Below are 25461 nucleotides of genomic sequence, written 5' to 3'. Positions count from 1 at the left end.
TGTTTGTTTCAGTGACAGTATCTTCATGACCTGTCACCATGCGGTCGTCATCCTTATATGGGAGATGACCTGTCACCATGCGGTCGTCATCCTTATATGGGAGATGACCAGTCACCATGCGGTCGTCATCCTTATATGGGAGATGACCAGTCACCATGCGGTCGTCATCCTTATATGGGAGATGACCTGTCACCATGCGGTCGTCATCCTTATATGGGAGATGACCAGTCACCATGCGGTCGTCATCCTTATATGGGAGATGACCGGTCACCATGCGGTCGTCATCCTTATATGGGAGATGACCAGTCACCATGCGGTCGTCATCCTTATATGGGAGATGACATGTCACCATGCGGTCGTCATCCTTATATGGGAGATGACCTGTCACCATGCGGTCGTCATCCTTATATGGGAGATGACCTGTCACCATGCGGTCGTCATCCTTATATGGGAGATGACCTGTCACCATGCGGTCGTCATCCTTATATGGGAGATGACCGGTCACCATGCGGCCGTCATCCTTATATGGGAGATGACCGGTCACTTTCATCAGTCTCAACCTCACAGTCAGATCCACACAACAGTGTCTTCCTTTCTCTCAAGCTGGGATTCCAAGTCATGGAATTTCCCTTTTGTTTCTCACGTTAGACTGACCTCGCCCACTGGTGTGAGCACACCGTTACTGCATGTGGCACATTGTCTGTGGGGTATCCTGGCGAGCACAATTCTTCAACTTTGCTGACCTGAAGTTTCTTGATGCCGAGTCTAACTGCACTTAAGCCCACTTAAACTTATCCTTTACTGCACAGAGCTTTAATTCCGCAAAAACCTTCCCCCTTCTTGTATTTTACATGGTGTGATCTTGCATCGTGAATAGCGTGTTGCACACTTCTGGCTCACTTGTGTAAACATCCTGTTCAATGTCCATAGAACGCACATATCTTTCATTTGACAAACACTTCTTCCTGTCCACACTTTCAACCGACGCATATTAGTTTAACAACTAGTCTCTGCTGTTTCTTTGGCTGGGTCGCTGGTGCGAGTGTGCACTGATAAGTGACTCCAACCCAGCCCTTGTAACTGTTGTTTATGTTTCCTTTCTCTGAACCCTGACTTCTTGTTCCCCCTGGTCCAGTTTACCTTTAATTGATCACGTCTTGCAAGTCTCATAAGGTTTTCATTTCCGATGGATGATTAATAATTTCAACAACCTTCTTCATTCTAACAATGTTTCCATCTAAATCAATGTGGCCGTAAATGTTCAGTTTCTCCGGTTGTGTTTCATCGGTCAGTCCAACTGTACAACGCCTGGACTTCATATCTCCATATTCACAGAGAGACGCCCATTCTCGTACCATACAGTCCCAGGAACTAACGCTTTCTCCTTCGTTTTGATACGTTTATGACTTAAACACGCACCCCAAGGTCACCGAACGTTTATATTATTGCCTTCCCAGCATCAACCGGACCTGGATTTCATTCCAGTTCAATTTTGTAACGTTTGTAAAACCAAGGGCATAATCCAACATGAAGTGCCGCTCATGCCATGTACCGAGAACCTGTGAAGATCTGGGTTAGAATTGATCTTCAGCAACCCATGCTTGTCGTAAGAGGCAATTAACAGGATCGGGTGATCAGGCACGCTCACTTGGTTGACACATGTCATCGATTACCAAATGCGTAGATCGATACTTATGCTGTTGATCACTGGATTGTCTGGTCCAGACTCTATTATTTACAGACCGCCGATACATGGCTGGAATACTGATGAATGCGGCGTTAAATAACCAACAAACCAACCAACCAACCAACCAACCATGTCCTGATATGTAACAGATACGACGTCTGACAGCTTCATGGCTGTTGTTGCTCGGACACTGGTTTGAGTAGAGTAGGGAAAAACGCGCTTTATCAGAGATCGTTGACATGAGTTTGGCAAATTTCTTTCCAGGAAATATATTTAACTATTCGACAAGTTTAAAGAAATTATTTGAACGATCAAGTATTAATGAACATACACCAGGCGTCATTAACTAAGCGTTAAATCATGTAACATACATATATTAGAACTAAGAGTGTCAACAAAATGTTTAATGTGTTGACAAACATGACACATCGTGACATACAGACAAGTTTGCAGAATCGGATTCAATTCCTCTACTAGAGCTCTGCGGAGTCCTGGGAGATCCAGTGGTACGTCGACCGAGTTCATCACAGGCATGCTCAATTGGGTTGGCCACTCCATCCTCTCTACACCCTGCTGCCTAAGTGAATCCGTGACAATCCTGGTCCAATGAAGCCTAGCGTTGTCGTCTTGCTGTAAAGAGGGTCGACCATAAAAGCCATGCATAGCTTACAGGAATGGTACTGCTATAGCTTGTAGGAATGGTACTGCCACAGTCTACCAATAGCACTCACATGAAACTCAGTTTAGAGCTGAGTTTGACCACATTCCAAAAGGCCTTTAGTCTGACCACTTTTAGCAAGTGTCAATTTCAAACAGGTACCTGAACAGTGAACGGCAGTGAAAAATCATCAATACAAGTGTATTTTCTTCCACTTTCCATGGATAGAGAGACTTGTACGTGGAAATCATTGACATTAATTGGCAGGTGGATTTCCCTATTTACAATTTGAATAAAAAAATGTGCCATTTGTAACAGAATGTATCGGACGTTAAAGAATGTAATAATCACATTTCAACGGCCTGATGTGTTTTTCCATACTGTTAAAAAAGTTTGTAAAACCTTCAGTTGTATATATTTCAAACAAAAACAAAGATTTTACAACTTTTAAGAAATAGTGTTACTAAGTTTTTGACCATTCATTATTGACGCCGAGTATATTTTAGCACCATTCTGCTTGACTGTAAAGAAAGAAAGCACAATGTTTATGAGAACGGAGTCCTGACGTTGAATGTAGGTTTCAATCACACACAACCTGAACTGAAGTGTCAACAAATAACACCTTCGATAAATTGCAGAATCATGGCGAATTATTGCATTATTTAAAAAAAAATAGTTTGTAAACCCTCGTTACTTCAAAACAATGTCAGTAATTTTGTTTCCTGTTTTACATATTAAAACATATTTGTTTAAAACTCTATGCCTTAATTTCAATCCACCCATAAATATTGAAACTGGATAAAAAATGTCTTCCAGAGTAGCCCATTTGACCGAAACTGTCAAATAATTGTAATATATACATACTGGTTTAAATATAAATATCACTGAATACCTAACAATAGATCGATCAATTCAAGAACTGGTAGACCAAATATGATAGCTGTAAACATTTTCTGAAAACGAAACCGATGCATGTCATCTACTCAGTTACTCGCACGTAAGGAGAATGCACCCGTTTCATTATTGCGGTCAATTGTCTTTCATGTGTCATGCATCGGAATATTTTTCATTTGAAGGCAAAAAGTATCAATGACTATTCAGACGTGCTCTAATTTGTAATGTGTTTCCTGCATGTAGAGACACGGGTAAATATGGCTGATTTTGTGTTCCCATATCTCTCTGTACGATGGTGTAAAAGTATTAGCGTATTATACATCTGCGGTGTATCGAATGCTTGCAAAAGCCATATTTAGATTAAAATCACATACGATTCTTGGATTTGTGTAGATTTCATCAGAGAAGTCAGTGTGCCTTTAAGGATGCTCATTTGATAACACCTTGGGATGTCAACAGTAGAACCGGAGAGGAAGAATTCGTTATTACTGATCGTGATGGTGATGAAATTATCTTGCAGCTGAATAGACTGAATGGAAACAATCTAGGACGGAGCTTGCCTTGCATCTGAAAAACGATGCATCTGAAAAACTCAATCAACACCTTAAATATGCGATGAAGATGGGGAGAATACATGTGCAGGGTATGATGGCCTCAGTGTTTTATTGTAAACATGACTAAAGTGTTGATGAATTTGAGTATCATAAGTATGTCCGACATAAAATGAAGGAATTCATATTCATAGCCATCATTGTTAGATAGTTGTATTCAAGTGCAGCTTCCAAAATGAGCAGACGACATGCGTTACGTGACATAGCCGGCCTAGTGCGACACGAAGTGTGAGATCGCAAATGGTAGAGATATTCAGCATTTCATTCAGAAGCCCAAGCCACGGACACAACCTTACATGTTAAACTACGTACAGGAGATCTAACGTAATTGAAAGAAAAGCAATCTCTACTCAACAAGAGCTAAATATGATCCTATTGATATAATGGAAGGAAGTCAGGGAAATACGACACGTTAGATAATATCAGTTCTATGGAATAGTTTAGATACTTGAAAAAACTTTTAAACTCGTTTCTGTCAAACTCTTCTATGGTCGATATGCTACATCGGGAGCTGCCAGAGCATGACCCTGAGCTGTGTTGAGTTGTGATGATGGACAACCACCTCTAGAAAAGTCACAAGTAATTGGGAATCAGAACAAAATAACGATTCTACATGTGATGGTTTTCCAGTGTGAAGACAGTCGTTCGATATCATTGTTTCAACATGTGTAAAACTGTTCAAAGAGAGGTTTGTGTGTATCCTATAACATTGAGCAGAGTGGAGCTGTATATCTGGTAACCGGTACAGGAATCCATGAGTCTTTTAATAATCACAGGACTTCCCGTTATCTTTACGTTACTACTTCTTTTACAGATCCCCGGATATGGGTATAACTGTAATTAACAAATACAAATAGATTTTTCATCACTGGTGGCAACAATGCTGTCTGAGATGTTTGTAGGTGATCATTCAAAGGTTGAACTGTATAAGGGTTTGTTTTATCATACTTCTCTTTGTCATACGTTCTTGAAAGGGACCGTTAAAGACATAGATAATACGAGAACACACTACAGGTTAGGGTTGTATTTGGATCATTCACAACTTTTGTTTTTGTTTCAGGTGTCCCGATGTGGCTACTGCCTGTTGGTGATAGCATTCTTCTGGGTCACAGAGATAATCCCTCTTGCTGTCACTTCCCTTCTTCCAATTGTTCTCTTTCCTGTGTTTGGCATCATGTCTGCAAAAGATACTTGCATGAGCTATGCCAAGGTGAGTCATACTATACATATGGAAATTAATTAAGCAACACCTAATTCATGACACTATCATTCTGTGAATTAAGAAACCAGAGCATTTGTCTGAATGATTTCTTAACATTTTGCTTCTTGCTGTATGGCACACTGTCTCCTTTTTAATTTGGATTGAAATTCAGTACCACGTCATGGCACGTCGTAAATTGTCAGAGGCTACACGGTAGCAAATTATTGGCATGAGAAATGAAGGAATGTCCCTCAGACAAATTGGACAAAAATTTAGGCGCGGTCCTTCCTTCATTTCAAGACTCATGAGCAAACACAGGGCTACCAATGACGTTAAAGAGCCTCCAACACCTTGCAGACCCCGTAAAACAACAATATGAGAAGATAAGGCATTTTTGAGACTTGTTTGGCGCCGTTTATTGGACTCGGGCACACGGTCAAGGCAACCGTGGTTAACAGGGAGAGCCATTTCCTGCGCAGGATCGTAAGGACTCGGATGAAAGCAGCAGAATACAGGACCAGGGATATAAAAGTGTCCCCAGCTTACAAAGTAATCAATGTGTTCGCTGGAACATTGCATCATGGCAAAGGGTTCATCTTTGACGTTTTTTATTGCATATGGTTGATGGTCGTACACGTGTCAGGAGACAAGGAAACACAGCTATGGTTCCCCGCAATATCCAGGAGACGGTTCCGATTTGGGGAGGGTCAATCATGGTATGTGGATGCATTCCCTTGGGTTGCGAAATGGACTTCCTTAACATTCGTGGTAACCCTATCAACAGGAGATCCTCACAGAGTACGTGCTGTTTCCCAGTTCTCAATCCCATTGAGCATTTGTGGGACATTTTAGGCCGTCGTGTTCAACAAAGAGACACACCTATCACGATTCTCAATGAAATGACTGCTGCTTTGCATGAGGAATGGGATAGGATTCCTCAAAATCAAATCCGGAGATTGATCCCAAGGAATGAGGAGGCGTCTTGAATCAGTTCTTGGTGTGCAGGGAGTTTACACAAGAAACAACGTTTATCTCTGAGCTATGCTTGGAACTAGGGATAGGACACATGCAGGGGTCAATATGTTTATATTTCACAGTCTGTTAATTGCAGACTAAGGAGCATATACCAGCAAAGTAAAGATGTTAAAAAACTGTCAATGAACCTTTAGCTGCACAGCATCCGCAGAGTGTCAGCATTGAGTCCAAGCCGTCCCTCCATCGAACAAGATGAGACAGGGAGAATTGAGCAGAAACGTTATGAGCAGCCGATCACATTGGCTGAACTTGGTCAGGAGTGACTCCCTACGATCGCTATTGTGTGACGTAGCTGGATCCAAACAATGCCAATGCAATTTTCCATGTTATCCTTATCGATCTTAAATATATTTGATCTTACTTCATTTCCAGTTTTAATGTGTTTGCAATTCGTTTGTTATTATCAAGCAACTGTTACTAGAAACTAATATCTCTTACAATTTTGGACATTTTAAGTATTATTCCGAGTACCCCCTAATTTGTTGAAGAGTATATTTTCTATGCTTCATTCTTGTGTTGCTTAGGATACGCTCATGCTGTTCATGGGGAGTCTCATGGTAGCAGTGGGCGTAGAACGCTGGAATCTGCATAAACGTATAGCACTAAGGACGTTATCTCTCGTAGGGCCTCAGCCTAAATGGTGAGTCCTTAAAATATACCTAAATTAACACCTGCTTCCCACACATACTTTATCATATAAAGTCAAAATAACACTCCTGCACAGAAGCATGTAATAAAAAACACAGATAATGTCGCGTCCTTTTCGGCAGCTGAGACATTGTCGAGAAATATCCATCCTTGGTTATATAAAAACTAATACTATTCTTCTTATTTGCAAAGCATTACTCGAAAATATTATTCCGATTTGCCAACTTTTGTTTTGTGTGTTTTTTGTGAAAGGTTGCTGTTTGGGATCATGTTGCCGTGCTGGTTTCTATCAATGTGGATGAGCAACACCGCCACGGCCGCCATGATGATGCCCATAGTTAATGCTATTCTGGACCAAATCAAACTTACCCGACATCAGCGTAAGTCGAGCCATTATTTACGTCTCTTGCTGTTTTAGTTTTTTCAACACCCTTGAAAAGGAAAGCAAACCGCAACAGAATTTATGTAAACTGTTGCTCCCTTAATAGTGGTGAGATATATTGTTTTATATAGTCGACACGTGTCACATGCCACATGCAACGTAAAACACAACTTTGCAGATTCTGATACCTTTCTGTATGGACTTACCGAAACAAAGCATCAAAAATGCAAATTCAACTTATAAAGTTGCAAAAAAAAGCGATGAAAAAACCCGCGCGAAATCGGAGTTCAAACGATTCACTAATTTTTCCCCAGCGCTTTGGGAAAAAGTGGTTTCAACAGTTGGGCTGCGCTCATGCGCAGTGAAATACGTTCGCGCAGCTTGGAAGCGGGTTGTCCGGATTATAAGGTCGTGAACAGGAGTAGTCTTATCAAAACAAATAGTAAATAATCTACTCATTACATAAAAGAACCTTGTTAGGATCTAGATCTACTCAGCTATGTGTCAACCAGTGAGGCGTTCGACATTTCAAGACCTTCGCTGGCGGTGAATACTCGATGAAGGCTTTGGTGTGAGCTATTTTTCTAATGTTTTCTTGATATTTCACAGGCGCGAGCTTTTTATATGTTATGACAGTAAATTACCGATTTAACTGTTAAAACAATTTCATTTGTTCTTCTTACCGAGTCACTTTCTCGGTTCGATACTTAAAAGCAATGTCATTTTTTAGCTTTGACAGAAGTTCTAACTGTGATATATATAGATATGCCTCTGTCACAGACAAAACTCAATGTCTGTTTTATTGACACCTATGTGTCTGCCTGCCTGTCTGCTCTGACTGGGTTCGGTATCCCGGCTGCTTCGTTTCTTGGGAAGTAAACCCAAGTACAAAACTATTGCACTTATGATTGGCGATTGAACACTTATGATTTTGTTTATATGTTTTTTTCATAATCAGCAATGTATATTATATGTCATGAATAAGTGATAAGTGTGTGTTAATGATGTTTGATTTTTTTGGTTGCATGTGACCTTTAAGGATGTGATGCACAGGCCCGATGTCAGTAGATCTGTATCGTGTGAGGAGTACTAGGGATAAGTATCAGCACTAGAGAAACATCAAGGTCATAGCAGATTCCCATGTAGACATTACTTTTGTCCATGTCTTTGCCTTAGAAGGAATAGGTTTATACCGAACTGACGGATATACCGCTTAGGACGAACTAAAGTGAGTGGTTCCTCCGAGTTCGTTATAACCGTCGTTTACCGCACCTGAACAATAAACACAATCAAAGTGTTTCAGTAATACCACTTATTATTATTATCCAGTAATACCCGGTGTTCCCCACCATGCATTTCCTCCCCATTTATATGTATCACTTCTAAATATTTTATAAGTATTTTGTGTTTTCTGCTGAAATGATTGGTGCACGCACGCACACGAATGTAGGAAAAAAAGTAACAGGAAAAAACGAAACAGGAAAAAAAGTAACGGAAAAAAGTAACAGGAAAAAAAGTAACAGTTTTATATGTGGTTAGGGTTGAGTTTCATGGTACTTTCATGTCTTGTGTGAAAAAACTCGCACTTCCTATGATATATTGTTTCAGGCCGTTGTAGATAATCTGAATGAGTTGAATGTTGATATGAATGTTAAGATTGTTGTCACTGATTTTGAAGATGCTGTGTTGCGTGCTGTAGATGCTGTGTTTAGTAGACATGTACAGAGTAAAGGGTGTTTCTATTACTTAACCCAGAGCACATGGAGAAAGGTCCAGTGTCTTGGCTTAGTTCAGACATATCGTGATGATCCAGACTTCAGATTGTTGTGTGGCAAGCTTGATGCTCTGGCCTTTCTCCCAGTTGATGACGTGAGAGAGGGTATGGATCATCTGAAGGACATTGTCCCTGAAGATGCCGAGGAACTGCTCACCTACTTCGACGAGAACTATGTGACTGGCACCTACAGACAACGCCCGCCTGCAGCACCTGGCTCCCTTGCCCCACTCCGCCTCAGACTGACCCCACCCCATGTGCTTTGTTATACTTTGTTAATAAATAAAAAAACAAACAACTGAACAAGTGTTTCTTTTTTTCATGTTACTTTCTTTCCTAGCAAAATCTGTTACTTTTTTCCGTTTCTGCTTTACACACACACACACACACACACACACACACACACACACACACACACACACACACACACACACACACACACACACACACACACACACACACACACACACACACACACGTTCCAGGATTTACAAAATATACGCTGTATGTGTATCAATCTTTAAAGGATCTTTTCACGAAAAACATTAGCATTAGCTTTCATTTCATGAATGAGGGTTGAAGTTGCGGCAAGACTGTCCATCCCAGAGGGCATGTAAGACCCTGCCATTGAAAGTATCCTGATCATTGAGATGTCTTTAATCGTAGGTTGTGTGTTCTTTTACTGAATGACTAAACTGGGCAATACTTACCCACTGGGGTCCATACATAGTCCTTGATGTGGTGATTTACATTCTAATATATGGCCATTTCTCTCACAATAGTTATGTTAATATAAGCTCACTGTGTTCCACCTTTGATCGTTATTGAACTTCACCTGTCACTATTTCATGGCTACAAGATGGTGGCCTGTATGTATTTGTTCCTAGATCTGACTAACTCGTGACTGACATTAGCAGCAGCATCGCAGGTCGTAGGCTGTCTCCTGTCCACCTTGTCAGGTAGTCGCCCGGAGATCTACGATGGTGTTTTTCTTCAATTTTCTGTTACATTACATCTGTATGAGTATGAATGAACAAGTTGATACAATATGTCGGATTGTTCCCAAACCTAGGCCACAGATTTAGCTTTCCAACATAAACTACAGGGAAATAGATGCGATTTGTTTGGTTACATGTACATGATACTTCTGTCATATATGAGGTCTTTATGCCTTTAATATACCTGTGGCAACATGATATTTTTCACTCAGTAGTTTCACAAATGTATCATATCATAGTATCATATCATAAACCTTCTCCACAGATGGCACAGAGGAAACATCCATTGCCATAGAAAACCGAGATTCTGCGCAAGAAAAGGTGGAGCTGGAGGCCAGCTTAAAGTCCCCCGCCCTGGCCATTGAAGAAGAAAACAGGCTGACAGTGTAAGGCTCGCTTTGCCAGTCGCACGAACTACTTCAAGTTATAAATATGACATGCTGTGTGTGATGTACCTATTTCTTGTACCTATAAAGTTTGAACATAATTACAGAAGGCACAAATATCAAGCAGCCCCAGTGAATACATGGATAGACAGCTATCAAAGATATATTAATATCCAATACCGCTGGTTTTCCCTAACCATGTCAGGCGAGTAGTTGGAGTATTGGTCATAGCACTCACTCATTCACTTGCATTAGTAGTATTGATAATGCCATTACGTGTTGTTCAAATGACAGCAGTATCATGTTACTGGGTGTCATGTTTTACTAAAAGAAGAATCCGCCCAGTTGAGAAGAATAATGTCAGTGATTCAGCGATGATGTCAGTAACAATACATTGTTGACGTAACGCAGTGTTAATCATGTGTCTATAGTGCAGTGGCTTAGGGTGAAAATAGATACTTGGCGGACTAAAGCATGAAACTTTGCATAGTGCTGGGGAATATCATGATAAAACATACTTTTTGGGGGTGCCTGATTTTTGGGGCACATTTTCCGAAGAATTCAAGATTGCGTCCAAGATGGCCGCCAAAAATCAAGAATTTCCAATTTTAATACTATATGACTTTTCCGCTGCTGGATTATAGCAGAAAACCTTGCACAGTGCTTGGGAACATAATGATAAAACATATTTTTGGGTGTGCCCGGTTTTATGGGCCCATTTTCAAAAAAATCCAAGATGGCGTCCAAGATGGCCCCCTAAAAGCAAGGATTTCAAATTCTAACACTATTGTGAATTTACCCCGCTGGATTAAAGCAGAAAACCTTGGGAACATCGTGATTAAGCATATTTTTGGGGTGTGCTCGAATGCTTGGGCCTATTTTCCCCAAAATCCAAGATGGCCGCCAAAAATCAAAGAGTGCTGAAGTCCATTCAGAATGGTCGCCGACTATAAAAATATTCATTTGTTGCAATATGTGAGATATATTCGCCGTTCAAAGGGCTATTCTAATACTTTCAAGAAATATAACAAACAAGATTTATGGGTAGTAGTAAAATATATAATTCATTAGTCACGTGACGTCAATTTGTCAAACATCGATCTCTGTGATTCTAAAGTCTCCTTTAACAGTTCCCATTGAAGTTACAGAGCGATGCGCACAGAAGTTGAGAAGATTTACAAATGCACTTCTTTGAGCATAGAGGTTGAGACTTGCAGCCACATTTGATAATGTTGTTGATAATGGTACCAGCGAAAAACCTATTTCAATAGACGGTATTTCAAGCTCTTCCAAACCTACACTTCCAGGAAGTTGTATAGTTCCTGCAGTAGCCTGCAATGTGGAGAGAGTTAATGTGCCTATAACTCATCATCAAGTCGAAGACAAGATCACCAAAGCTAAGAAGAATCGTGGATCAAGCACTGCTATGGCCTTCTCGCTGAAGAACATTTGGAAAAGGATGAGTTGCCTGGTGCATTTCATGCTTCTCGTCAAACCCAGGAACAGGTTGCAGCAGGAATAAGTTCTCTTCTTCCTCTTCTTTAAGGACAAAGCCGCAAGTCTTGCCATGGCTAAGCATGGTATGTCTATTATCAAGACAGTCACAGAACATTGCAATCCAGGACAACTCCCAGTGATGGATATAGCTCAACCACATTTTGCGCTAGCAAAATATGTTCAATGGAGATGGCCTAATGTGTTTGGTTGAGATGTGTACACTATCAAGCTTGGAGGTCTTCACATTGAAACAGCCTTATGGAAAATGGTTGGAGACTTGTTGGAAGATTCTGGATGGACTTCAGCACCAACAGAAGCGGATATTGCCCAAGTGGAACAGCTGAATCTTTCATTTTAGCGTCTCATGCTACAAGGACATGCTCATGAAATAGCTGCCGTATCAAATAGCAAGTCTTCAAAGCGATGCTTACATATTCCCACTGGAACCGCATGTTCAACAATCATTTGAAGACTGGCTGGAAACATTGGATGTCAGAAAACATTCCAACATATAAATACTGGGATTTGATTCTTCATCTCGAGACAATGATACCAATCTGTGTGAGGTCCCATCGCGAAAGAAACATGTCTCTGTACACCCAGGTAATGGAACAACTTGTCCCTTGGTTCTTTGCTCTTGATCACACCAACTATGCATGCAGGTTGTCAGTTCACATCAGAGATATGAAAGCCTTCCTGTTGACAGAAGAGAGTCCATTCAGAGAGGTTTGTTTTCCCCAAAACATCAAACACATTGGCTGCCATGCATTTGGATCAAGCTCATGAGCGAAACAGCAAAGTTGTAAAACACTCAGGTGGTGCAGTTGCATTAATAGAAAATGTTGCCTTAACTAGATGGATGGTATTTGGACCAGAACAAGCAAGAATTCTGCTAGAGTTTGAGAAGCAAGATGACAAGGTTGATACTAGAAGCAATGAACACGATTTTGCTACACAGCAGACATTTAAGACTCAAGTCAACAACTTATGTGGCACAGTTGCTTGTATGGGAAATCCCTTCCTGGAAGAGTCTCCTGAACTGATGACCCTTGATGATCATCAATGTGTTGGTGAAGCTGTCGTAGCATCTATGAAATCAATGGAGAAGACAGGAAAAGACAAATATGAGAAGTTTGTAAAGGACAGAGTCAATTCACAACCCCATTAAGAAAAATCACCGTTTTTCAAGCCACCACAAACAAACCCTCAGTCTAAATCAAACAGCAAACGAATGACCTGAAAAATGGCTACAGTATCTTCAGTCAGATGCTCATTGATTGTCAGGTACGTCAACCTAATTTAAAAACAATTCTTTTCTCATGAAAACCACCCGTGGCCACAATCCATATCAATTCATGAAAAACTTCATTTACCAAACTGCAAATAAGAGCTCTTAGATTGTCTTGTATCACCTGGGTACGACTCTGCTCGAGACAACACGAGAAAAGCGAAGAAAGGCAGTAGAAGAAAAGTTTCCCGTCATACTAGACTACCAATGGTCTTTGCTGCTTTTCAAAAAGAATCAAAAGACAAAGAAGAACTATTTGCATTCATAACATATGATGTGGCTAGCAGCTCTTACAAACCATGAAAGGATGTGTTCATAACAGCTGTGGAGTCAGTGGTTACAGTAGGAAGTGAAGAGGATATGCAGTGCACTGATCAGGAAGAGGCGGATATCAGAATCTGCCTTCATGTCAAAGATGCTTTGCAAAAAGTTGCTACAAACATCATGGTTTAGCACTGTCGACACAAATGTTGTGGTCCAAACTGGTTGAACTAAAGTCTGCTGTTCAGCTGCGGGTGTCATTAGGAAACGGGGAAAAATGTCAGATGTTATCACATAAACAGAATATTCCAAAATCTTGGCTGTCGGAGATGAGTGGTGCTTCCCTTTTTCCACGCATTGACTGGTTCTGACACAACAGTTCAGTGGAAAAGGCAAAAAGGCAACTGCTTTGATGACTTGGATATCCTAGGGGGATGTGACTAATAGATTTCCTTTTCCTGCACAGCATCCATTCCAACCTGTGGACAAAGACTCGGAAGTGTTTTCATAAGTTTAGCGATTCACATGCATCTTGTCTACCAAACCTACATCAGTGAACACAGCCAACGAACTGCGACAAGAGATGTTCTGCCAAAGCCGCAAGATCAAGTTTGATGCCGAACCTTCCTCACGCTCAGGATGCTCTGCTAGAGCACGCAAACAGGAGCTTGTACCAGGCCAGCATATGGCTTACTTGTTTACTTCTCTGACAGAAAGTATCAGAGCCAGATTTATTTGGTTGGACAAAGGACAACAACCCATGGCTCCCGGTGTGGATGGCACTGCCAGAAGCTTCACGAAGTTGTAGAAAATTTGGCTACAAGACTCAACCTCTATGTTCAAAGAAGTGTATTTGTAAATCTTCTCAACTTCTATGCACATCGCTTTGTAACTTCAATGGGAACTGTTAAAGGAGACTTCAGAATTACAGAGATCGATGTTTGACAAATTGATGTCACGTGACTGATCAAAACCTTTTCATTAATTGGATGATGAATTATATCTTTTACTACTAAAGATAAATCCTGTTTGTTATATTTCTTGAAAGTATTAAAAATAGCCCTTTGAACGGCGAATATATCTCACATATTGCAACAAATGAATATTTTTTTATAGTCGGCGACCATTCTGGGTGGACTTCAGCACTCTTTGATTTTTGGCGGCCATCTTGGAGTTTTTGGTAAATTAGCCAAAACATTCAGACACATCCCCAAAATATGCTTAATCACGATGTTCCCTAGCACTGTGCAAGGTTTTCTGCTTTAATCCAGCGGGGTAAAGTCATCTTGGATTTTGGGGAAAATAGGCCCAAGCATTCGAGCACACCCCAAAAATATGCTTAATCACGATGTTCCCAAGGTTTTCTGCTTTAATCCAGTGGGGTAACTTCACAATAGTGTTAGAATTGGAAATCCTTGCTTTTAGGGGGCCATCTTGGACGCCATCTTGGAAAATGGGCCCAAACATTCGGGCACACCCAAACAATATGTTTCATCATTATGTTCCCAAGCACTGTGCAAGGTTTTCTGCTATAAAACCAGCAGGGGAAATTTATATAGTGTTAAAATTCGAAATCCTTGATTTTTGCCTATCTTGGACGCCATCTTGAATATTTCGGAAAATGTGCCCCAAAAATCGGCACCCTCCAAAAATATGCTTTATCATGATATTTCCCAGCACTATGCAAAGTTTCATGCTTTAGTCCGGCATGTAACGATCAACCTCAAAATCGGACCTAAGCCACTGCACTACTATCATCTCGGGCTGTTGTGACTCAGGGCCACCCAGTCGGCGTGCATGTTCAACGGACCCATTGACTTGAAATCTCTGCAACAGTCTACCAATAGATTTCTGACTCACATTAAAGCGGGCAGCAACCTGCCGCTGAGTTTGACGAGATTCCTAAAGCCTGACTCGTTTCAGCAAGTGTCAACAAACGTCTCATTTTCAGGTGCGATTTCAAACAGGTACCTGAACAGTGAACGACAGTGATAAAGCATCAATGCATGTGTATTGCCCTCCACTTTCAACGGATAGAGCGATTTGCACGTGCAAATAATTAAGTTTCAGGTGGATTTTCCATATTGACAATCTGAATAAAAATGTGCCATTTGTAAAGGAATGTGTCGGACGTTAAAGAACGTAATAATTACGGCCTTTTTCCATGCTGTTAAGAAAGTTTGTAAAATATTCAGTTGTGTATATTTCAAACAAAAACGAAGATTTTACACCTTTTAAGAAATAATATTAACCATAGCTTGACCCTTCATTAATGACGCCGAGTATATACGTTCTCCTTTGATTTGGCATTGCAATGTGGTCGTGACGGGTGCCATAGTTCCTTGGCCAAGGGCTAATGCTGATTATGGCGTTTCAAACACACGTGTATATAATCTAGTCGGAATCATGCAGTGGACACAGCTTCATATATACAGTTGATTTGCCATGTCACATGTTCATGACTGGTGCCACTGGTGGACTAGGAAACGCTGCCACTGTTTATTAGTCAGAGACATTCTTGTGCTATTCCGGTATGTTTCAGGTGCATTTGCACTTCAAATGAGATTTTCATTTTGCATAGCATGTCCAGCAAACCTTTCTTTACTTCTTAATGAAACCGTGAAATCACACATAGTCATACTTCAAAAAAACGTCGTTACATGCCACGTTAGATACGTCTCCAAAAGCCTCAAGCTGAACTGATCGGATGGTAGGGCCACCTGACAGGGTTAATTAAACTGCATGGTAGCGTGACAGAGTTCCTCGTAATGCAGTTTTCATTTTTGAAAAAAGCAAACATATTTTTTCACAATTTTGAAATCAAAGTGTAATTATATATGTAGAAAAAGTTCTTTCTGTTGAACGGTGCCACTTCTCGTTTACGTCCTTTAATCATCATGGACCATTTAGTATATTCTTCAATCACAATGCCAGTTGTACTTTGCATTCCACCAAATCAAGCACATACAGTTTCACCAAATTGTTTCAGGAATGAAAAGAGACAAACGGTTGACAAAGAATTCATCTGTCTCGCAAAGTCATTCAGTCTTTGTGTTGCTTTTGCGGCAAACGTGGGAGGTATGGCGACATTGACCGGCACACCACCTAATATCATCTTCAAAGGACAAGCCGATTTGTAAGTAAACCTTTTGCCTCACCTTATTCACACTCAAACAAAACTTATCAGCAGTTTCGATATTTGTTTATACAGTCTCTTTTAAACAAAGATATTCCTGGTAAATAATGTATATGTACTATTCTAAACAATAGTTGTAATAAGGCATGTTGAAAAACGTCTTTAAGATGGCATGTTTACAAAGATAACTACAGTTGATATGTACAAAGATTGTTTGAGTAAAGTAAAGTAAAGTAAAGCAAAGCTAACAAAGAGGGTTCAGGTGATCTGGTACAGCCTGGTTAAGTATATCATCAGCTCAGGGCCCTTGTCCCACCTGCACGCATCCCAGACAGCGAATAGGACTGACCTCAAGAAGCGCTGATTAGTCCAACCAACCACGAACCTTTCGGAGAATATTGAGACTTATCAATACTGCAGCTTTCTGCATTACATAGAGTGTCAGAAGGGATGTGTTCCCCGCCCAGCCAGTCCACTCTCTTGATCAGCATCAAGAGATCATGAAGTACTAAACCAATGCCAAAGAGAATGACGACAGTGCAATTGGGATGCAAGGGAGACATTTCCAAGGCGAAGTCCGCATATTTATCAAACTTTTCCTAAATCTTGCCTGTCACATTGCTGTCAGAAGAACAAGATCCGGTTTGTCGAAAAGTAAGTTTTCCTGGCTACACAAAGAACTTTTCCAAAGACGTTTAAAGCATCTTTTTCGAATAAAACCTTGACATGTTCAGGGTCGTACCACGGGTTTACCTCAGGGTCAAGGTGTCACGGCACTTACACACGGTGCGGCGGTTGTTCAGAGCCTTTTTTTGAAAAACTGTCTGTGCTGATATGACACTTTACATGATTGTGCTCTGTTGTCTGACATGATTCTTCTTGTGAAGGTGTCATTTATCTCAATGCCCTTTTTCGTCCAGTCAACAAGACCAAATGAATACGGGAAGACAGGCACAGCGGATATATTTGTAGCCTAGATTTTGGACTCCAGTCTTTCTTAAGTCTACTTTTGTTTTCTGCCTGTAGTGTGTCCTTCTCGATCATATGGGCATTCTGGGGTTGGTCTCCAATGTGCATCCTCAAGTACGTACGGGTCTGACCTACCATGAGATGGTCAGTTACTCCTTCACCGTGTCAGTTGACTGATCCTCCTTCTTCTGTCTTGCCACGTTTCAGAATAATGTTGCATTAATCGGGACGGAGGGACAAGCTGATGTCATTGAACTGTGTGAGTGCGTGAGTTAAGATGTATAGCAACATCAGCAACAAAATATAATCTACATCGATAATAAGTAACATCTTTTTGTTTTGTTGTAAAATATGTCGGCAAAGGACAGATACAAATCAAATTTAAATCTAAATTATAATACTATTCAGCATTCGTGACCCACTCGTGTTATTGCGGGACAATCCGAATGCCAACTCGTGCACCTCTGGAAGGATTTCATATTGGATATTCATATGAACACCAGAACTACATCAAACAGGAACGATAACTCCCTTTCTGCTTAATTCCAACAGTACAGTAGTACCCTAAAAGAAGAAGAAGAAGATGATGATGATTTGATGAAAAAATATTCTAATGTTCGCCTTAAATTTCAAAATGTATATTTCTAAATACGTGTTTCAGTGTCACACATTTTCTTCCTGAATAGCCAATTCAAATACCATTATATTTTAGCTGTAATACGTCCTAAAATGGATACACAAAAAAGGCCTTTTGCAAATGTCTCAAAAGGAGGATTTGTTGAGAGTCCAATACGCAGTGTCTACCAGTTGTCTTAACTGTCGTGTCACCTTGCTGCCATACTCCGGTTGGAATATAAAATGAATACGTTGAAGTTAAAGGCCCTTAAGAAACGTCAGGCTGAAATATCTCCAAGTGAAGTGAAATGTAAGCACAATGTGTAAGTTTGGTTAGTTGTGTATCAATATACTTTTTTAAACGGGTAGCTCTGGACACGTTGAAAAGCGCACTTAAAATTTCCAAAGCAAGCCCGCAATATCGTCAAAGAAAACACGGAGTTGGAAACATGAGAGCCGTTATGCACGTGTGTGTATTTGAATCTCGCACCGTTGGTGGACCTATCCTTATTAAAAAAATCTTCAAATTAGGCAACACTATTCTGTACGCTATGTTCTTTGTTATGCCATAATGACGATATATATTTTTCATGATTTTTAAACAGTCACATAATGCCATAACCGATTTATGTACAAAGAATAATATTTGATCAAAGTACCTCAAACCTTACACACATAACATTCACCGAGAGGAGGACGAGTCTTCTTGGAGGTTACTGAAGCAGCGACATATTCAGGACAAAACAATATATCAAGGGTCTTCAGATCGCCAACAACGGAAGGTAAATCACCTCACCTGGGACCATTTGGACCTATAATACCTTTGCTACCTACATAGACAATAAAACAATGTTATTTATCAACTTGAGTGTCCTTTGCATAAGATCCCGATGGTAACTTCTTATAACAGGTTCATAATCACCATAAGGTTACAAAAGTGGTGTCACCGATTTGAATCAGCCATTGATTCCAGTACGGCTGGGTAACCAACAGAAGACGATGTCGTTTTTGACCGTTGCAAGATATTCAGATAATTAAATTATATCAACTAACAATGCATGTTTAACGGACATATTTATGATAAGCTGAAGAAAAGAAAAAGTGAGTCTACAAGTACAAGTATTATGTACTGTTTATATTTGAACCGTTTTTATTTATTTAAGCAGATTCATTCACTCATGATCACTCTCAGATCCTCACTCCATGCAGATTCATTCACTCATGATCACTCTCAGATCCTCACTCCATGCAGATTCATTCACTCATGATCACTCTCAGATCCTCACTCCATGCACAGATTCATTCACTCATGATCACTCTCAGATCCTCACTCCATGCAGATTCATTCACTCATGATCACTCAGATCATTCACTCCATGATCACAGATTCATTCACTCATGATCACTCTCAGATCCTCACTCCATACAGATTCATTCACTCATGATCACTCTCAGATCCTCACTCCATGCAGATTCATTCACTCATGATCACTCTCAGATCCTCACTCCATGCAGATTCATTCACTCATGATCACTCTCAGATCCTCACTCCATGCAGATTCATTCACTCATCACTCTCAGATCACAGATCCTCACTCTCATGATCACTCTCAGATCCATTCACTCATGATTCACTCCATGATTCATTCACTCAGATCCTCACCATGCAGATTCATTCACTCATGATCACTCAGATCCTCACTCCATGATTCATTCTCATGATCACTCTCAGATCCTCACTCCATACAGATTCATTCACTCATGATCACTCTCAGATCCTCACTCCATGCAGATTCATTCACTCATGATCACTCTCAGATCCTCACTCCATGCAGATTCATTCACTCATGATCACTCTCAGATCCTCACTCCATGCACAGATTCATTCACTCATGATCACTCTCAGATCCTCACTCCATGCAGATTCATTCACTCATGATCACTCTCAGATCCTCACTCCATGACACATTTTACATACACTTTACATAGACGATCTTGTAAAGGGGTACTGTAGGTGGGCGGTGAAACCTGCCGAGCTATATTTTGCACGGAAGCGTACCACATCTCAGCTTTGCTAACAGGCTTCGATGCTAACGATTTGACACTAGATTAAGATACATTTCAGCATTTTGGCCAGATTTGAACATTCTGGAAATACGCAGCTTGTTTCCATTAACTGTACCTCTGTCAGTCCACATCTCGTGCCACCAATTTCCCATGTCCAATCTATTTAATCGGTCCTTTAGCTGTATAAAATCCTGTGATGTTAATTTTCAATATGTATGATATGCACTTGGAGGGACTGTAGCCAGGATATAATGGTATTATACCACGATTTACGGAACCAAGTTGACCAGTCTGTAACGATACTCACAAGCCTATCCGGATTAATAATAACTTTTCCAGAACCGAACGACTTCTATACGTTTTACGAATACATGGTTGATGATACTTATCCGTAGAAAGGCCTTCCATCTCGAGTGTGACCTGGACCATAGTTGACTTTGTGGCCCAAACACACAGACGTATGCACGTGCATCATGGTACCCTCGACTTTCTGTGCAAAAGGAGAGGTATCAGTGCAAATAAGGGCATATAAAGTAGCAGTTATGCGCTTGGCCATTCAGCCCGTGTACGCATGGCTCGTAGCGGGCGGCAGCACGTACAATGTCATGCTGAGCTTTTGGAAGTCAACTTGTTTATGGTGAGACATACATACAAACATTGGAGGTAACGGGGTTTATGTTAATAATAATATGTGCATTTCTATAGCGCATCTATTCACACAAGTATGCTCTGTGCGCTGCTCAGACAAGGTAACTGTTAGAGAAATGTATTTTGAAAGAGATAAGTCTTTAGATTATTTTTGAAGGAAGACACGGTTTTAGCCATTTTAAGGGATGCAGACAGTTCATTCCATAAGGTTGAGGCAGCGTAGGCAAAGGTTCTTTTACCAAATGTGACTGTCTTATACTTTGGAACTGTAAAGAGATGCTTAAGTGTGCTGAGATCGAATAAATCTAGATGGAGAGTATGTGTGCAGACGTTCTTGCAGGTAAGAGGGAGCCAGATCATGGAAGCACTTGTATGCAATCAGAAGAATTTTGAAGTCAATGCGAGAAGCTACGGAGAGCCAGTGGATGTCTTTCAGTAATGGCGTTATATGGTCAAACTGTGAAGATCTGAAGATAATTCTTGCAGCAGAGTTCTGAATGGCTTGAAAGTCTTTCTATCTAGTCTTTGTTAATATTGGCAAAGAGACTATTGCAGTGGTCTATTCTTGAAAGAATCATCACAACGGTAAATTTGACAGTCGAATCTTTGTTGAGATAGGACCTGAGTTTTCCAATGTTTCGTAGATGGTAATTAGCTGTCTGGCATACTCGTGTTACGTGATGATTCATCATCAGCTACTGGTCCAGCCAAACTCCAAGATTTCGTACGGTTTTGAGGGTTGAATGGCCGCACCTGCTATGTTCAGATGTCCTATACCACCACAGGCTTTAATGATTTTTTTAGGGCCAAACAGAATGACTTCTGTCTTTTCCTGGTTTAGTTTGAGCATGTGCGAACTCATCCATGTCTTTACATCAGAGCAGCATTGCTCGAGAACATGAGCTGAAGATTGGGCGTTAGGCGTTATGAATGAGACATAGAGTTGATTATCGTCAGCGTACTGATATTGATTCACATCAGTGGTAACCGATAGACAACTTTTGGTGTTGTTATTGATGTTCGTGATGTAAATTGATTTAAACTTAAATAAACCTTTAAGTAAATTTATGTTCGAATGTAAATACGTGTACATAAAGGTATAGCGAGATTAGTAAACCTGTAGGGAAATGTAAATGTTGTATGTTACATACCTCGTCACAAATGCATGTCCAAATATACTGACCTCTACGTAAATGTAGGTTTAAATTACAAACATAATCACAAAGTAAATCAGCTTAAACTAAAGTCTTTCACAAACACACCTCTGCCTTAGCTTACTTCTGAAGACTTTTTAACCGTTGTATTTCAGGACGTTCTCAAAAGCTGGCGGATCGGAGGTGAACTTTGCCAACTGGCTGGCCGTAGGACTGCCAATATCTGCTATCTTGTTTGTATTTGTTTGGGGCTGGCTTTACATCTACACTGTGAGAACAAAGTAAGTAAAGCGAACTTATTTTGTTCACGTGTCAATCAACTCTCATAAGAAGTAGAAAGAACGAAATGATTCTTTTACCTGAAATCATTTTGACTTTGTCAATAACCTAATCAGGAATCAGATTGTGTCGCTTGTAGTAGTAGCTACATCTTAGAATTCGGATTCAGAAACTCCTTGTCGTAAAAGGCGAATACAGTGAGTCAAGTGGTCAGACCCGCTGATCTCTTGATGCAAGTTATGGTGTCCCAATCGCTGAAATAAATGTTAATGATGCTAATCACCGGATTGTTCGGTCCAGAAGTCACATAGCTAGAATAATGCTGACAGCGGCTTAAAACCAAAAACAAACACATTCAAGATAACACCATTATAAGACTGGGCAATAATGACATATATACATGATTTTTGTAAACAGGATTCTCAAATGCTGCCAGAAAGACCAAAATTCGTACTTCGCAGTGAGAAACGTTATCAGGAGAGAAGCTAGTAAACTTGGTACAATGACGTAAGTTCAACATTGACCGATAGAGGCTGAAAGGTCTCGTAGTGAACAACATGAAGTATATACTGCCTATACTGCATTGATACCTGGATATATGGGCAATAGAGAGTATTTTATAAAGGAAATATATGATTATTGACTGATATTATTCGTGGCAGGGGTTAAAGTATACTAGGCACATACAGAAACTGTGCATACAAAAATTTAAAATGTAAATTTATCAAACCTGTGTACACACATAAGGATTTAAACTCAGAGATTAGTGACATGTATCCAAGATGCATGCACATGCCACATTCCGTGACGTCAGTGGGTTCGTCCTTGAGACGTGCAATACGTTGTTGCACGTGCATTCCGGGAAAGAGAAAGAGAGCAAATGAATGCCACATAATACTGTCACTTTGGAAAGCTCAATCCCTGCCCTTGCGATCGTTAAAAAAATTAAACGGCTATTGAAACGCATAGCATGCCAAAGCTCACGTCTGCACAACGTCATGAGGCCATTGGGATGGTCCGTGGGGGAATGTCTCAACGACAAGTGGCTGCACATTTCCACTGCCACCGGAACACCATTTCTGCACTGGTGAGACGCTACCAGAACACAAATGACGTCATCGATCGGCCACGTTCTGGACGTCCACGTGTAACAACGCCAAGACAGGACATATGGATAAGGGTGACCCATCTTCGCCACAGGTTTCAGACTGCAGTGCTGATTGCCCGAACCATCCCAGGACTTCGCCGTATCCACCCCAACACAGTTTGACAACGTTTACGTCATCACGGGATCAGACCACGACGTCCCGCCATACGGTCTATCCTGACACAACGTCATCGACAAGCTCGCCGAATGTGGTGCCGAAATCATGTCCGCAGACCCTTGTTTTGGTGGAGAAATGTTGTTTTTACAGACGAGTCCAGGTTTAACATTTCCCATAGTGATGGACGTCAACGTGCCTATAGACGCGTGGGAGACCGTTATGCACAGGCCTGTGTCTTGGAGAGGAATCGCTTTTGTGGTGATTGCGTGATGATTTGGGGTGGAATAACAGCACGCCAAAGAACTTCTTTGGTGAGTTCAGGGCAACTTAACTGGTGTGGGCTACAGGGATCAGATTCTTCGACTTGTGGCAATTCCTTTTCTGCAACGCCATGACCCTGGGTTAACATTGCAACAGGACAATGCCCGCCCTCATATGGCAAGGGTTGCTATGGATTTCTTGCAACACCAGAACGTTGACTTACTGCCTTGGCCTGCAAATTCACCGGATCTCTCCCCGATAGGGCATGTTTGGGACGAGATGGATCGACGTCTACGCCGTCTTCCTCATCCGCCAGATAACGTCCTTGACCTTGCAACAGAACTTGAGAGAATCTGGCGTGACATCCCACAAGCCTTCCTTGCACGTTTGATAGGCTCGTCATTGTGATTGACTTTTCAATTGAAATTCTCCCGACTTGTTATGGTCTCATGATGCCTCCATTAAAGTTTATATGTACCTTTGACATTCTTATCGTACTTAACAACTGGGATAATATTTTGACAATGCACAGTTTCTTTATATGGCTAGTATATATTAAGGTTATTGTCCCTCTGAGATGGCAAGTAAGCCCATTTCATTCAAATTATTTTGATATCCACCATTATTTTAATCATAGAACATGTGTTCTTGTAATTCATGGCATATGTTGTCTAAATCGCTAACATCTGAATGGATGTTCTAAATCCAGCTTGGTATTATAGAGGTAGAAATTCTCACATTATATTTTGTTTCTATATTTTTTTATAACTGGCTCACTCACTCACATACAGTTTATGTATGTATACATATACTAAGTGATTGTATAAACATAAACAACAGCCGGATGATCTATCACATTACATGCCAACAACAGACACCTACAATGTACTGGTGTATACATGCCAACAACAGACATCTACAATGTACTGGTGTATACATACTAATAATAGACACCTACAATGTACTGGTGTATATATACCAACAATAGACATCTACAATGTACTGGTGTATATATACCAACAACAGACATCTACAATGTACTGATGTATATATACCAACAACAGACACCTACAATGTACTGATGTATATATACCAACAACAGACACTTACAATGTACTGGTGTATATATACCAACAACAGACACCTACAATGTACTGGTGTATATATATACCACAACAGACACCTACAATGTACTGATGTATATATACCAACAACAGACACCTACAATGTACTGATGTATATATACCAACAACAGACACCTACAATGTACTGATGTATACCTATCAACAACAGACACCTACAATGTACTGGTGTATACATACTAACAACAGACACCTTCAACGTACTGGTGTATACATACCAACAACAGACACCTACAATGTACTGGTGTATACATGTCAGGGTGATAGCAATAATGCCGGTGTAAAACGTGTCAACACACGAGACCTGGTATAGTGCTGTCACATCAGGAAAAACACAATCGTGGCGAACAGGAATACAAACACATGATCATCTCCAAATCGATTTGTGGAGCCTTTTTTATGACTGGTACTCTCACAGCCCCAAGTCCGTGTTGCTGTAAACATACATAAAATAACAGACATGTACAATATATTGTTGTATACAAACAAATCACAGACATCTTAAATTTATTGAGCTATACAAACAGATATAGTGTATCAAGCTTTAGTTATATGCATTCATCCATCTAAGTGGGGCAAAAGTTGATAAGTTATGGCATGAAATG

General features: G+C 40.5%; 1 protein-coding gene across 1 annotated transcript in view; it reads left to right on the top strand.

Annotated features, from left to right (window-relative positions):
* Window positions 1-25461, top strand: part of LOC124290714 (solute carrier family 13 member 2-like) — a 56841-nt gene that overhangs the window by 6000 nt on the left and 25380 nt on the right. Inside the window, exons 2-8 of the mRNA XM_046727518.1 lie at window positions 4911-5060; window positions 6611-6726; window positions 6987-7114; window positions 10154-10274; window positions 16310-16456; window positions 22065-22190; window positions 22606-22695. Of these exons, the coding sequence (XP_046583474.1) occupies window positions 4911-5060; window positions 6611-6726; window positions 6987-7114; window positions 10154-10274; window positions 16310-16456; window positions 22065-22190; window positions 22606-22695 (878 nt within the window). The remainder of the gene's footprint in view (window positions 1-4910; window positions 5061-6610; window positions 6727-6986; window positions 7115-10153; window positions 10275-16309; window positions 16457-22064; window positions 22191-22605; window positions 22696-25461) is intronic.

The sequence above is a fragment of the Haliotis rubra genome, unplaced genomic scaffold (genome assembly GCF_003918875.1).
Source record: "Haliotis rubra isolate DU_JTF1 unplaced genomic scaffold, ASM391887v1 Scf471, whole genome shotgun sequence".
NCBI classification, from domain to species: Eukaryota; Metazoa; Mollusca; class Gastropoda; order Lepetellida; family Haliotidae; genus Haliotis; species Haliotis rubra.
The sequence above is the reverse complement of the archived record's forward strand: the minus strand, read 5'-3'. Positions and strand labels throughout refer to the sequence as shown.